General features: G+C 37.4%; 1 protein-coding gene across 7 annotated transcripts in view; it reads right to left on the bottom strand.

Annotated features, from left to right (window-relative positions):
• Window positions 1-16,975, bottom strand: part of IFT80 (intraflagellar transport 80) — a 145,016-nt gene that overhangs the window by 4,082 nt on the left and 123,959 nt on the right. For 6 of the 7 annotated variants that reach the window (XM_038417223.2, XM_038417225.2, XM_043491883.1 and 3 more), the window contains 7 exons: window positions 14,239-14,303; window positions 13,109-13,244; window positions 11,821-11,968; window positions 9,193-9,364; window positions 5,282-5,371; window positions 5,015-5,187; window positions 2,097-2,220 (listed from right to left, as the gene is read on the bottom strand). In XM_038417223.2, the coding sequence (XP_038273151.1) occupies window positions 2,097-2,220; window positions 5,015-5,187; window positions 5,282-5,371; window positions 9,193-9,364; window positions 11,821-11,968; window positions 13,109-13,244; window positions 14,239-14,303 (908 nt within the window). Of the gene's footprint in view, window positions 1-2,096; window positions 2,221-5,014; window positions 5,215-5,281; window positions 5,372-9,192; window positions 9,365-11,820; window positions 11,969-13,108; window positions 13,245-14,238; window positions 14,304-16,975 lie in introns of those variants that run through there. The other variant, XM_043491885.1, reaches the window with a different exon arrangement.

Here is a 16,975-nt window from a genome sequence, read left to right as displayed (position 1 = left end):
TGACCCAGCCTCTAAGTCCAACGAAGACTCCAAGCTGTGGTGCGGAGACCAGGACGGAGCCATGCCGCTTGGTGTCAGAGATGGTAAACAAGGCAATCTTGTGGCTGATAACGGTGGCTTCCCTGTAGAAAGCGGTCACAGCACCAGGTGAGGTTCAGGGGTTGCTTCCTGCCACTCGGTGGCGCCGATTCTTGACCCACTATAGGCTGAGAAGGTCCCTGGCCACTGCGAACGCCTCGGGAGTTGACAGCACCACAAACTGGATGGTGCGTCGTCTACTCTGAGCTTGTTCCTTTGTAGGTGTCCAAGGAGACTGTTGTGGCACTGGAGTTGCTGACACCTGATGTTGTGGTGCTGGGGTAGACGAGTGGTGTGGCACGGATCTCACTCTCTCCCAGTCTCCCTTAGTTTTCAGCACCAGAGACCTGGTGTCCTTTAGGTGCTTCTTCTTAAGCACCAGGGAGGGCGATCAGTGCCGAGAGTCCCGGATAGATGGAGGAGCGCTCCACACCAAAGCTGAGGTGTTTGATGCTGAGTCAGAGTGTGGCTCTGAAGCTGGTCTTAAGGCTGCCTCCATTGGGAGATCCTTCAGTCAGGCCTCTTGGTCCAGGGCCTGAAGTCTCTGCAGATTTGGCAATGGTCTTACCTATATGCTTCTCCCAGGCACTTGAGACAGCTCGAGTGGGAGTTGCTCAAAGACATAGGCTTACTGCAGGCAGCACAGGGCTTGAAACCCGGCGACCAAGGCATACCCTGGCACTGGGAAGGCAGACAACCCCACAAGTGTGAAGGCGTCCGAGCTATCTAAAACATAAAACTACTAAAAATTACTCTAAGTGCTAACTATTACAACTATTTACACCAACTGATATGAAAGAACACTAGGAAAGAATTGCCTAAGCAATGAAGGATTCCAACCAACCATCCTGGACCATAAGAAGGAACTGAAAGGGAACAGTGTTGGTAGTGTCCTTTATACTGGCACCATGTGCGTGTGGCATCCTAGAGTGCTAGAGCCAACCCGATGGACACTGCTAGAGGAAAAATTTCCGGCAACTATGCTCGGGGCATGCACACACCTATATGAGAATGGACATGTGCAAGCACTTGAACTGAAGCTGCATGTGCATATTGTACCGATTATGTTTAACAATGCTTAATGCTGATCGGAGAAAAGCTAATAAATCTGTAACGTAGAAATGTACAGGAATCAAAGTGAACAAGACCCAAATCGAAGAAATATTGGACCAGAAACTTAAGGACTGAGACTGAAAGACCAAACCAGGGATCAGAGGCTGACATGAGCATCATGAACTAGAGAAGGGCTTCCTGGTACTGCAACTCATTAGTTTGGGCCCCTACGTGTTCCAACTTATCTATTTATTGTCAGCATAAATATATGTTCATACACTATTGATGACAATAATTCTGTCTGAAAATTAATAAATAAAGGCAAAAACTGATTTAGCCCAAATTGTGTGGATTTGTGACTTGGTTACCCTCTTTACACTTCCAGCAAGTTTTTGATCATAATGTTTCCTCTTCCTGGCCTTAAAAAACTATCAAATACTACACAATTAATCAAGTCAAGTTGATATTTTTGTTCTGAACTAAAATTAGAATGATAGGTATTCTATGACACTGTATGCCTATATACATTATATGTATATGTATAATATACAATAGTTCATGATTGGCTCTTAATTTTTCTTCTGAATAACCTTACTGACTGTTACTATTAATATTCATACAATGTGTTACTGAGGACATTAAGAGGTACATTTTCAACCCAACTCCCTGTTTATATACAAAATTTGTAGCCCAAAATAAAAGCCCCTGCATGTTTTCAGGATGCAAAATTTATGCAGACTTATTTTGTGCCCCCAAATGCATTGAATTCACAAATGTTACTAGTTCCATATCAAGCTATTAATTTGTACTTGGATTCAGATAAAAAGGTGTGTAACAACCAAGATTTACATCCACAGCTGAATTGAAGCAAAAATGTGGGAGCAATTTTTTTTGTACAAATTCTGACCACAAATTGCAGGCTGACCACCTGAAAATGTACGGCTAAGTTTCCGTAGAATACTTACACCTTCTGCATACTGCAAAAATCGCTTATTGGTTTCTTTTTTACCAAAGTCCTCCAGGAACTTTTGTCGATAACCCAAAACTGTGTCAACATGTGTTTTGTGCTTCACTGCTAGTTCCAGTGCTCTGGAATAAAAGAAAAATGAGCTTGCCATGCTGAAAAAAAATACTAACACAATTATAATTACTTAGGTTTTACAAAAAGAGATTTGTACAGTGATTTTGATCTTCCTGATGCAAGGTGCCAAGCAATTTTTCATTAGTGTTAACCATAGGAGGGTGAGAGTAACCAATTTTTCCTCATACCCTATCCACTTTGTGATGTATATTATGATATATAATTAACATTTTTCTGTTGACAACCTAATCACATTATAGAAACGTGACAATAGCATTTTTTTAAGTAATTGAAAAAACACACTCTTTTTTACTTTTGTCTATATTACTGTCAGTAAGAAAGGGTAAAAAAATTAACTTTGAGTAAAATTATTATAGCTATGAATTAAAAAAAATCATAGAATCATAGAATATTAGGGTTGGAAGAGACCTCAGGAGATCATCTAGTCCAATCCCCTGCTCGAAGCAGGACCAACACCAATTAAATCATCCGTCAATCTCTGGGCTCTTGGAGAGCATCTACTTGAACACATATAGCACATGCAAATAACCACTTTTAGAACACCCTAAAAATGGAAAGTTCATCAGCCATTGAATTATTATATGTCTATGTTTATATTTGTTTTCTTTGGAATGATATAAAATTAAATTTAAATATCTTATAATGTTTTATTCATTGTTTTCCAGATGAGACATTCTTGGCAACATCAGCAAAACACAGATCGATATGTGCTTGCCAGAAAAACTAAAGTTTCTAAATTAATTTACATGTAATTCTTAGCATTAATGAAGCCCATTGGACAACATACTTTAATTGTTTGAGTTTTCCCCATAAAGTACATTTCCGAAAGAAAACATAATTCAGATTGAAAGGTAGTTTGCTAGTTTCTTATTTTACCTTCATTTAAGTACTCAGAATGCACAATACTAAAGTGAAATTAAAGTTGACATAAAACAAGGCTTTGTATTAGGAATCAAATTAAGCAGTTGATAGTATCTGAACTTTCATCCCTGTTAAAAACAACAGTGTTAAATGATGAATCAGAAAGAGAATTACAGGAATTATCCTAATGCTGTGTTTACATATTATTTTAATAGACAGATGCAACCAACTATATTTATTACTTTAAGCAGCCATAACCAATAATACATGTTTGAAGCAATATTTAGACTGTTAGTAAATTGCTACCTAAATCTAAAGCTTAAGGAAGGCAAATTTTCCCCATTACATTTAGGAAGTACTACTTCCACTTTATTTGAGCGTAGCCAAACTATTTATCTCTAACTTTCAAATGATTATTTGGATGCTGAACAGATGTGGCATGAGAATCTGAACTTGGAGCTGAGTAAGCATTTTTTCTAAATTTGTTATAGTGGAAAAGTTGGCAAACAGAGAGGTCCAGTTTTCTCTCTACAGGGACATGAAGTGACGCATTTTTAAAGGGACCTCTAATTTTGAACCCACGATCAGCCATGGTGAGGGCAGTTTGGGGGCTTCTACCCAATTAACAGTAAAGGGCCCTAAACATATTTTTGTCATGGTTGGGAAGATGACTTCCATGCTAGTGGGGGAGTTCTTCCTAATCTATTCCCCAAATCCTGTTGTGGGCAGAGAGACATTTTTTGAGCACCATCCTTTTGCTTACTTTGGAACACTCAGACAACTGGAGAAGAACTTTCAGAATTGGGAAAGTTGAGGATGTGAGAGGTGGCAGACAGTCAGTAAGGGAGTGTAGCTGTACCCATATTATAGAGACAATATCTTTTATTCAACCACTTTCTCTTGGTGAGAGAGACAAGTTTTCGAGCCACACAGCTCTTCTTCAGGTATGGGAAATGTATACCCAGTGTCACTGCAATATGCAAGGTGGCTCTACCTTGAATGTTCCCTTACAATATGTAACTACGTATGCTAAACCATCTGTTCCACCTTGCACTTTGCTGTGATGCTGGAAGTATCTTTTCCAGACCTAAAAAAGAGCTCTGTGTGGCTTGAAAGCTTGTCTCTCTCACCAGCAGAAATTGCTCCAATAAGAGATATCACTTCACCCACTGTGTCTCTCTAATCAGTAAGGGAGGCAGGTAAGCAGATTTAAAAGAAGCCACTTGCCATTTCCCTTCTTCCCTGCTAGTAGCAAGAACTTTCTGCAGTAAGATGGGGACTTGGCAGCTTTTTCCACCCTTGCAGATTCTCTGCTCTCTCCCATCCATTAGTTACAGAGGGAGGTGAAGCATCCTGTGGAGCCAGAATCTTCTCTCCTGGTGGCAGCAGCAGCTCCTGCAGGATCTCTTGAGAAATGTAGATCCCAAACAATGCTGGGATGAGATTTACACTGCTGCGCATACTTGTGACGGAAAGTTGAATTCTTTATTTAAAAACAAAAATTCACAACTCCTTTTCTCCCAGTGATATAATGATGTCAGTCAGTATGGTTGTGTAACTACTTTAAGCAAGAAGATGTGTCAAAACAGTTTTAATTTGTTGAGTGCACATATCTCTGTGAGTCTAAAGTCATAAAAAGTGTCTCTGGGTGTGCTGGAGAGCATTATCATAGGGCAGTGCCTGGAAACACTGACATATCACCTTAAATATAGCACTGATACATATGTATCCTAACATTTCAGCGATTTTATTTCTTTTGTATATCATCATGATATATGATTTAATTCAATGTTTCTCAGGGTCCAAGCAACTATGGTTAATAGATTAGTCAATTAAGTGCCTAATTCTCTAAACATTTAAAACTTAATCTCAGAAAGATTATTAATGGTAGCAGCTACAGTATGTTGAGAGAAATATTACCTATCCCAATTATAAAGGTTAATGTTCACTTGAATAGCTTGATAAATAAGGCCTGCTTGAAGAAGCAGCATTTCAGCATCTTGTATATTTCCACTGAACAGCAGTATATGAGCCATTCTTGATTCTTTTGATGGAAGTTCTTTGATAGAATTGATGTACTGAACTTTGTCAATCTGTTAAAACAAAGTGTGATGGTTTAACTAGAGAAATACTCTAATAAAATTAGCATTGCAATCATTTGGTTAAAAAATAGTTAAATCTACTTACATCACCGATTGATGCATAGGCTATTTCTGCTGTTGTCATATCCTTATTAGCAACTGCCATAGCAGCTAAGCATGCCCACATTGTTTGATCCTAAAAATAAGACAAAATAAAAATACTAAAACATCTTTAATTTTATATTATATGAAAATGCACTTTTTCCTCAGTGCAGGGATGCTGTTCAGCTACTGAAAATGATATACTGATACACAACTGTACAATTTATCTCAGTTGTACAGATCCCTACAGTCTAGTTGTATGTGCATGTGTGTGTATCTTAATATCATAATCACTGTATGGTTACTTCTCAATAACTTTACAGTATGAAAATTCCTGTACTATGATCTGCTAACTGCAACTTTGAGCTACAGTTCAGAGATATGCCTAATCATTGTACTGTTATTTCTCAATTACGGTGAATATATAAATGTATCAATACTGGCTACTCTGATCCATATGTCAGTGTTTCCCAAACTTGCGATGCTGATTGTTCAGGGAAAGCCCCTGGCAGGCCGGGTTGGTTTGTTTACCTACTGCATCCGCAGGTTCGGCTGATCGCGGCTCCCACTAGCCGTGGTTCACTGTGTCTGGCCAATGGGGGCTGTGGGAAGTGGTGGCCAGCACATCCCTTGGCCCACGCCACTTCCTGCAGTCCCCATTGGCCTGGAGCAGTGAACTGTGGTCAGTGGGAGCCACGATCAGCTGAACCTTAGGACGTGGCAGGTAAACAAACCAGCCGGGCCCGCCAGGGGCTTTCCCTGCACAAGCAGCGTCCCAATTTTGGGAAACACTGCCATTTGTAAATGAAGGAGAAATAAAAAAATACCTGATAGCAAAACAAATAGATGAAAAAATCAATGAAAAGAAAATAGTTTTAAAAAGTTCTCTTTTCTATTTGTTCCTATGGTATTTTAGTAAATTTTCAGAAAAGGCTGCTAATTTTTAAAAAAACTATTTGTAATAATTTCCTTTATTTCAATTTCATGACTGTAGTTTTATTAAGAGTCAACAGAAATATAATCAGGAAAAAAGTTGAAGAAAATCCTAACATTCTGACTCATTTTGATCTTTCCTCTTATCTCTCCTTTCACTTAACTCTTAGAGTCTGATCACACTGGTAATATAAAAAGATATATATTTAAAACATGTTAGTTCACATGTGTTCATTAATACATTTTTAACACACTAGTTTAGACATGGCAAATATAATTTTTAATACATTAGCTGGTCCAGGTAAAGCCTAGGAGGAAGTTGAGTTTTTAACATGTTAATCAAAACATGTTCTCTAATACCTTTTAAAATACACCTTTTATAATAGTGTGGACAGGCCCTTAGAAGCGGTCTGAGAATGCCACAAGTCTCACTCTCTCTGTAGCCTTATATCTTTGCGGAGAGGGCCCCTGGTCTGACTTCTTTGGTTTCTTTTTTAGTGGCTGGCGCTGGCTTCTTGCTAGCCAGAAGATGTGTCGATGCCAGGTGGTAGTGTCCTTCATTGATGTTGCGGATCTCAAACCATGCTGTTCCTCTCTTAAGGAGATCAGGGCATTCCTGACCAACGAGGTATTCGGTACCAATTCGGGCTGCCACTATGATGATGGGTAAAGTGCTGCCTCTATGAGAAGGCATTTGAGTCTGTTATCTCTCTCCTTTTTTGTCCTGGGCTTAAAGTTCTTACAAATCTGGCACCATTCCTGAATGTGGCCCTCACCCAAGCACTTTGGACAGCTGTCACGTGGGTTATTTACCAGTATTGGTTTGTGGATCGTTGCACACTGTTTGAAGCACTGGGACCAAGGAATGCCACAGATTCCCGGGTGGGCTAGCCCCTCAGGGCGGGACCTTACTAACTAGTCTAAGTTATCTAACTACTAGCTAACTTATTCTAATCCTAACGATTTACAATCTATTTACAGGATAAAGAACCACTAAGGAGTATCACTTGCAAAGCAAGAGACAAACAGCGTTCCGGCAACCGTCACAGGTGATAAGAAGTAGGGACGTAAATATGTGTTTAAAAAGTTAACCATTTAAACAATTAAAATTATGTTGTTTAATTAACTGATTAAAGGGAGAAGGGCTAGGGCTGCTCTGGCTGGCCGGCTGGCCTGGCTAGGGCTGGGGTCAGCAGGTCGGGATGGGCCTGGGGTCGGCGGGCAGGTGCGGCTGGGGCTGCTCTGGCCAGCCGGCCTGAGGCTGAGGCTGCTCCGGCTGGCCCTGGGGCTGGAGTTTAACCATTAGACTAATGCTTACCAGTTAACCATTAAGTATTTTACATTCTTAGTAAGAAGGAACTGAGGGGGTGGCAGGTCGGCAGGTGCCTATATGCTACACCATGAGGGTGCCACTACAAGGTGCACCAGAGTCACCCACCTGAATACAACTAGGGGAAAAACTTCTGGCGATGATGCATGCAGCACATGCACACATACATTGGAATGGACATGAGCAAACAATCAAAGAAGAGCTGTGAGGTATTTTTGATCACATTGTGTGTCAAAAGACCCCAGATCCTCCCTCAATTCAAGTTTCGAAACACAATGTAAACAAAAAAACCCTATATTACTGCCATTCTTAGTAGAAAAACCTTGCTCATCTCTAGTATGTAGTGTTGTTGTAGCTGTGTTGGTTCCAAGATATTAGAGACACAAGGTAGGTGAGGTAATATATTTTATTGGACCAACTTCTATTGGTGAAAGAAAAGTTTTCAAACTTACACAGAGCTCTTCTCCAAGCTGAGTAAGCTCCAAAGCTTGTCACTTTCACCAATAAAACAATATTACCTTATCCACCTTGTCTTGCTCATCTGTAGGTAGGTAAGGGCAGCTGAGGAAAGACTGATGAAAGTGAGTAGGAAGGTGAGAAGGGGATGGTAGCCAGAGAAGGTAAGAAGGAAATATCTTTGCAACTTTTAACCAATTTATCTTTTCAGTATCCTAAAGTCATTGAATGCAATCCAGCCCTGAAGATAGTAAACAACCATGAAAAGTTATAAATGCCAAAAACCTCTCTGACTTCGAAGCAATAACTATACTTCCATGGAAAGGACCTTATACATACAGTATTACCTTTCAATATAGATGGTATGTGTGTGTGCGCGCTTTCCCGGTATTTTAAAAAAATTACAAAAAGATGCAAATAAGAGTCAGTCTCTTAAGAAGTGGTGCACTGAAATTACACAGTGTAATTTCTGTCAGTGCTATATTTGAAATCATAAATGCCAATTCCCAACTGCCAAATACTGGAATAAAAACATTTTTATCCACCTTCAGATAAGGGAAACAACTCAATATAAACATCACAATATATCCCAAATTAGCTCAATATGTATATTGACCACTCAATTCAAATAATATAGAAAATAGAGAAAACATTTTTAAGATACAGTTTTGTTTATAAATCATGATAATCATATACAAGAAGATAAAATTCCTTTGTGTGTGTTATGGGGGAGGAAAAATTCCTTTTTTAAAAAGTATACTACTATACTCACCTCATCTGCTGCTGTTGTCTAAATTATCCGAAAGAAAGTGAGGAAAAAGAAAATGAAATGGAAGAAATGTTTTTTAAAAAAAGATTGTAGGTAACTATATGTGGAACAGAACATTTTTACAAAATTGGCTGTGTAAGGGTCTAGTCCAGACAACATTTATACTCATTATTAGCTCCACTTTTGTGAATAGTCCCATTGAAGTCATTTGCACTATTTGCTTCAGTAAAATTAATCACAAGTGTAAGTGTTTTCTGGATCAGCCTTAAAATAAGAAGAAAAAACTATAAGGTAAAGAAACAGCTTGAAGAAAGAAAATAGTTTAGAACATTTACATATATAATTACTATTACTACATATTGCTTGAAAATATAAACAAAGGCAACAAATGTAATTTATGAGAATACTGAAAAGTATTAAAAATTACCTTAACAAAGCGACACAATCTGACTGCATCTTCCCATTTTGAACTGCTAACATACTCATGAAGAATAGCTGGATAAGGTGATATATTAAGATGAATAAGTGAGCCATCAGCTCTTCTGATCGTTACTTGATTTCCCACAAAACATACTATCTGGGGATTTTTGCTAAATTCGCTATTGAAAGAAAGTGAAATAAAGCACGTTAACTTTTTTCCTCATTGAAAATAATGGTTGGAGTTTAAAGCTATTATGATTTTCAAATTAGGTAATTGATACATTTTTCTTAACTTTTTTTTCAAACAGAAAAGAAACATCTAAATAGTCATTGTAAATTCAACTAAATAGATATCTACAATGGGAGTTTAAATCTAAAACAACTTTTGGTCAGATTTTTAAAAGTCAGAATATAATATCTGAATGCAAAATTACACGTGTACACTGACTGTCATGTGCAACCACTGCAAGTGTAAATACAATTTGGGTATTTGCAAAAATGCCCGATTTGCACATTTAACTGTTGAAATTGCACATACAAACGTGGATAAAAAGCTCTGGGCTGTACTGAGCCTTAAAGGTGAATTATGAAATAAAAAGTACTTTGGAGAGAGTGAGAGTGATTGTATATCAAGGATTATTGTAAGAAGAGAAAAACAGTGAACTGTTCTCCTTAGTGGATTGTTTTTTATTATTTTGTAGAGCTATTCCCAGAGACTGCAGAAAATGACTTGAAATCCCAAAGTTCTACTTAAGTAACTATGAATGTTCCAGAGAAAAAAATAAACAAACAGTTTGATATTTTTCATTGACAATACAGAAATGTTTGTAACATACAATTAACTGCTATATTTTTAAAAACAATAAAGGCAATATGTTTTTAAAGAAAAGTCTGATTAAGATTTGAGCTTTTGTATTTATGTGATTGCACCCTAGAAAAAAAGTAATTTGTCTTTTAATGTAGTTCTGGGCAAAATATTTTTGTAATGAATCTACTGGCTCAGTAATGTGTTACCCAATTCAAAATGCAGCCTGTAAAGGATTCCATAATCCCTCCAGCATAGGAAAGAAATACAACCAGAGCTCAGAAAGGACTAGAATCAAGAAATCTGGAGGCTGAGTGAAAGCAAGAGCAGCATGCCAGAGACAACAGCCTAGTAGTTGACCAAGGAGAGAAGGCTGGGAAGCAAGCAGTCTGGGATCTGAACAGGAAGGCTGAGACCTGGGCAGAGCCATACTCTCTTTAAAGGGACCAGCAATACCTGCAGAAGGTCACAAAGCCACAGTCTAAAATCAGGACAACAGTGTGCAGGGTTCCGAGCAAGACTCTTATCTCAATATATGTATATTAGGCTGAATTAGAAACTGTTGGTTTATCCTTCATATAGTTGTCAAATAAAGGAACCACAGTTACCTAACATATGTGAGTGTTTGACAGGAACCCAATTAGGGCTAGAGTTTTTATAGGCTAGCGGTTGGAGCACCTACTGTGCTTGCTTTTGAGCTCATTGTACCAAACATCTAAAGTGCACTGGTGTATCACACTATTTGCAGTGATACCCTGCAGTGAGAGTGGTTATAATATTTTCAGTTGTTATCCAGAATGAACTTGGATCAAAATATTGGAAGTAATTTCAAAAAAACCAAATCTTTTAACCTAACTGAATTATTTTAAAAGGCGAGGAACATTATATAATGGTAAGAGCATAGCACCAGGAGTAAAGAGACTTGGGTTTTATTTCTGGCTTTGCCACTGATACATTATGACTTTGGGCAAATCACTTAATGTCACTGTCTCTCAATTCTCCCATTTGTAAAATGAAGATACGTGCTACTTTTCGCTTTATAAGGGAGAATTAATAGGTTAAATTAAAAGGTTAAATATATCATTGTTTAGAAAACATTTTGAGAAGCTTGAATAGAAGTTTCTAAAGAAGTGGTTTATTTATTAGGATTATTTATTAGAACCCACCAATACAAAGCAATTTTTGATGAATAAGGCACAAAGCTGGAAAATTTTAAATACATTTTATAGGAGGTCAGGGAAAATCTGAGGCAGACTAGATGCTCCAGAACCCTTCATATGCCCTGTTTTATTAAGTGATATATGGCATTTAGGGCCTTGTTTATCATGCTGATGCTGAAGTTTAGCATTGTTATGGAGAACCATGAATGTTAAAAGAACTATACATATAGATAGGTTTTTGAAAAAGTGTATTTGGTTACTGATTTATGATCTAAGGGCCTGATCCTGCAAACACTGATTATTGTGAGTAGTCCACATGAAGGCAATGGGATTCCCACAGTAATTAGCGCTATGAACCCAATGTGCATAGGCACTTTAAAGCACATAGTTAAGTCCATCCCTTTTCAGGTGCTTAAGTGTTCTGCCTCAAACAGCTATCATTTATTCATTTTTAAAAAGCTTTATAGTACACCTTGAATGGCTAACACTTATGGTTAAACCTTTTCTAATCCAGAAATAGTGATGTGGCAGGAATTCTGAAGGTAGCAACTGTCATCTATTTCAAGTGGCTAAATTAACACCCTTCTTTGTAAAGCATTATTTGAGTGAAAAATTCAACACAGTATTTAAAAAAATCCAGTAATATTATTCTGAGTAAAAATATTATTACCTTGCATCTTTTTCATACAGTGTTTTTGGCAGGAGATCTTTATCTACATAAACTGTATTGGGATAGTACCAGACTGTAAAACGTGCATCTTGGAGTCCACAAAGTATGTTGGATGTGTCATTCCAAGCCAAAGTGTGTGCCATTGCTCCTTAATTTAAAGATAAACAAATATTACGTATTTGCACATATACAATAAACACAAAAAATGTAAACATACTTGGAATTTTGCTACCCTTACAGGTCATCAACAACTACTTTAAAAAGGAGTACTTGTGGAACCTTAGAGACTAACAAATTTATTTGAGCATAAGCTTTCGTGAGCATGAGCTTTCGTGAGCATCCAATGAAGTGAGCTGTAGCTCATGAAAGCTTATGCTAACATAAATTTGTTAGTCTCTAAGGTGCCGCAAGTACTCCTTTTCTTTTTGCGGATACAGACTAACACGGTTGCTACTCTGAAACCTACTTTAAAAAAGCAGGTTTTATTGTTATTACTGCATGAGTTAAAATTTATTCTTAAAAACTTTAATTATAGTAAGTAATTTTCCCTATTCTGTGTTTTTCTGACATTTATATTCCCATTTCTAACATATATGGAGCCAAAATAGCTCAGTTTTGTTTATTGCCTTAACTGTCAGCTGTTGTTAACCGAAACATTCACAAGTCTGGAAGCAGTGTCTATTCTTTAACTGGTTCTGCACAAACTACAAAGGCAGTTCATACACTGTATTTTGGAGGGCAAGGTTCAAAATGAATACGAGTGACCAGAATACAGCTTGGGTGGTTATTGGATGAACCACATCACTTTCTCCAGAACTTCACTTTTTATTTAACAATATTATGTTTCTAGTGCTGGAGGTTGTGAAGAAAACCTTCTGAATCAAGTGCTATCAGAATCTGCAGTCAGACAACATATATACACAACAGCTCTAGGGGACATGTGGGCTTCTCTCATAATTCTCTTTGCGCTCTTCACTCTGAAATGTAGTCATGACAGTTTAAATGTCAAAAACTTACCTATTTAACTTCTGAGCATAATAAAAAAATACCCAGTTAATGTGTTTATTCAGTGTGGCTGAATACCACAGAAGTTAGAAATGGAATTGACATTAGTTCCTTTTATCCATCCCAAGTAGCCACAGCAAGATTGTACCCTACAACATATTCCCCAGTGTTCTTTCAAGTGAATTTTTAAATTAATCAAATAATAGAGCTTTCAACACTCTTGTTGTAGATAAAATGTGTGCTGCCAGAATGTAGATTAATGTAATTTTGGCTTGATTATTACCAATTTTGATAATTTTCTGTTCTTTCCCAAATCTCTTCACAGAAGTAATATAAAGATCTCTGTTTTTATCAATAAAAACAATTTTCCTTTCATTTGTAATTCCCTTCTGATCAAGTGCAATTTCGGTGATCTCTGTCTAAAATACAAACAGAAAACAAGCAATTGATTGTTTATGCCAGATAGATCCATACAGGAGGAATCATGCTACATTAAAAGAAACTGATGATCCACTAAAAAAAAAATGTGACATACATTATTACTGTTCAACAACTGGATTTTTTAAAATTCCTGTTATGTTTGTCTTAGTCCCAGAACTATTTTATTTAAGTGTATAGCATTACAGAGGTTAATTTCAAGGTTAATAATCCATTAAGAACATAGTCTGTTACGCTGCAGGAGCACCAAGGCTTGATGAGTCTTTTGAAAGTCTGAAAGAAAAATAAATATAAAGCAGCATAAAGGAAGAGAAGGAGCACCTGTGCCTCTTGCCCAAAAATGCTACCACTACAGAGCTGCATGATGTCTACTCCACTGCCTGCAAGGCCTTTCTTATACTGCCAGGAAGAAAGTGGAGAGAAGAAACAAGGTTATGTCTCCAAGGTAATGTCTTCTGTTCAACCACTCTTTAAGAGAAGACAAAGAGAAAGATTGAGCATGGAGACCAACAGCATCATTTCTTCTTTCCTCTCTCCTGAGAACAGAACAAAGAAATAGTGCAAAGGACTTCAATGTTGAGATAGGCAGATGCCAATCAAGTGGCTTTGGAGTGAGAACAGAGGGAATTCAAGTGGTCAGCTTCACTGCAACATATGACAGACTGTAATTCTCCCTTACCAGTATTTCTCTGAGACTCTCCTGAAGCTCACTTTGATCTCTTGGGGGTGGAGAAATATGACAATTATACAAAGCCAAGGTTTCCAATCTATACTTTACAATTATATACATCACCACAGTATATACATCAGTCTAATTTGTGCTGTACTATAAAAGAATCAGATTTGTCAAAATATTTTCTATTAAGTATTATTTCTATTTTCTATTAAGTATGATATTAACCCCCTAATAGTTATTTCTTTCTTCCTAGCTATGAAGATGTAGTTTGAAATTTGAAATTACAGTATGTACATTACCTTGTGGATAAGAGGCTTCCCATCGCCTAATGGCTTCCCAGATAATGCTTCAAACAGGTAGATAACTCGAAAAATAAAAGGTGTAGTGTTAAATAATGAAATATATCATATTTGTTCAATTTCAACATTTCTGTGATCAGATATCTCCTTGTCAGACTTTCCAAACTCTTCATTGATTTTCCAAGCTTTCTGTTGTATTACCTAATATAATATAGAGGCTTATTACAGGGTAATTGATTGATCTGAACATCTAATTTTCATACTGACAAGTGAACTACAATCTTAAAAGTTGGTACACTTATTCATTATGTGATGCTGATTGCAGGAAAAATCTCAGTTTGAACAGTGAAAATTTGACCCATCAAAATTCTTAAACATCAGTCTTTCTTATCAGAGTGCTTATTTTAGCCACAATGTTGAAATATGGCACACTCATTCAGGGGAAAATTCCATTTTGGCATTTCTGTCATAGTTCACCAGTCATTAATCTAACAATTATATTAACTAATTAACATTAGTCTAACAATTATATTAATTTCTAGATGATGCAGGTGAATGCAGAAATTAGTTTTGGATCATCATGTTCATCCCTTGTTAAAATTTTGTCACCAGCTTGATCCCTCAAAAATACTCTGCCTTAGAGATACATGCAACTTTGTGAAACATTTGCATGTCTTCCCCCCTTAAAAAAAATAATTAAAAAAATCCATCACTTCCACACACTCCTACCCCTGCCAAAAATCCATCCATTTATGTTTTCCACAGTCTCTTTGAAAGAAAAAGGACTAGGGACTTTTTTTTTTTTAAAGGAAGAAGATGAAGAAAGCTGTGATTCTCTTTTATAGTGCCCAAGGGCCCGTCCAAGCCCTCTGCTGCTCATTAGCACAACCACTCTGATGAAGGGAAGTTACAGCTGCTTTATGGCCTGGAAACCTCATACCTACAACTTTGCACTATCATAAATGAGCATAAATTCTACATGATATAGGCTTGGGTTTTATACTTCTGTATCATATCTGAATGTCTAAAAACTTTGCTTGTGTATAACTTGCACTTCTGGTTTGGCCAAACGGTTCACAAAGACGGAGAAAGGAAGAACAAGCTTACATATATTCTGACAGATGTGGTCTGGGCTACTCAAAGCTAGTGAGGAAAGCAATATCTCACTGTTAAGAACATTTCTGTAAAACTGTACATGATTCAGCAAAAATTAAACACAGGAAGATTGTTAATTTCAGACACACATCTCAGAGGTTTAATGACATCACATTCCTCTTGAACTTTGCCCTTGTAAGTTGTATGTTACCATCTGAACCCTGTAACATATGAATATTTTTATTCCAAAGGATGGCGCTGTTAATGTATTAATAATATGTTATTGTGGGTTTCTTTCAGGATACAGGATGTTGGTTTGAGGTCGCTGGTTTCACTGGTAGAGAAAAAAAGGTTGTGAGAACAGGTGTTCTCCTGAGGTCGTTGGTAGCACTTGCAGAGGAGAAAGAAAGGGTTGTGTACAAGTGTTATTTTCTGCAGATGGTTAAACATGCAACAAAAACGAGTTATTACTTACGAGGTGTTTTGCTCTCATTTCTGTGCATGGTTGTCTACATGACCTTAATTCTTGATCTTATTATACAAATCAATACTATTGCTATCATAATGACTGTAGAAAATGAAATTAAGAGGATTTTGAACAAACTACCACAGACAGACTGAGGACATGAATATCCTGCCCAATCTGTAATGCTTAGTAAGTGTTTTAGGAAAAGCCACATTAGTATCTGAAAAATCCTAACAACTCTTTACAAGCATTTAAAACCTAATTTTTTATCTTGAAAGGTTCTCTCTCAGTTGAAAACATCCAGAAAGAGGATGTCTATGCCCCCTTTTCCATAATAGTCTACAGATTAAATGAAGACATTCCATTCTCCTGGACAAACCACTTGGAGGAGTCAAAAGGATCTGCATCTGTTTCTAAGAACAGTTTCTTCACCCTCCTCCAAGTCTGTTTGAGCACTGCAACAGGCCAGGACCCTGTTTCTGGGCCACTGACAAAGGGTTCCCAGAAAACAGAGAAGGATCTGACTGAGCAAGTTGTACCATGGGAAGCTACACATTTCACTTTCTGATAGGGGAGAGGAAAAGGGACCCCCTCTACAGTGGGCTTAATAGGAAAGCAAATTGAGAAAAGCAAGAATTTCTGGGCACAGGGTTTCTGTCTTTCCCTGTGCTGGCCTTCTGCAAGACTATTACACACCTCTAGTGTCATTTTCCCCTAAAGAGAGCTTCCTTTTCCACTGCCCTTATTGCAACCCCACATTTAGATAATCCTCTTTAGAGCTTGCTAATCCCGATTGACAGCTCCCACCAGCACAGGATCTATAGATCCCTCCTTTGATGAGGCACTGAAAGTGACTGATTAGCTCAAGCTCAGAAATGGCTGGCAAGACTTGCAGAGTGGGCCTGCAAACTACTCAGGAAAAATATACACCCTTTTCTCTATGAAAATGGATAGAGTGAAAGGAGCAACAGAAGAGGAACTTGTGCGAGTGCCCTCAAAAGCGTGTGTGTGCGCGCGTGAATAACGTATGATATTTATGGACACATTATTTATACAAACCTTGTATTTAAAAATACTCATAGAACAAGTCATAATTTATCCCTGCTGTACCAAAGACTAGTACAGCAATAAAATTAAGTTTCTTTATATGAACAGTATACTAAAATGAAGAAAATG

Source organism: Dermochelys coriacea, chromosome 9, assembly GCF_009764565.3.
Source record: "Dermochelys coriacea isolate rDerCor1 chromosome 9, rDerCor1.pri.v4, whole genome shotgun sequence".
NCBI classification, from domain to species: Eukaryota; Metazoa; Chordata; order Testudines; family Dermochelyidae; genus Dermochelys; species Dermochelys coriacea.
The sequence above is the reverse complement of the archived record's forward strand: the minus strand, read 5'-3'. Positions and strand labels throughout refer to the sequence as shown.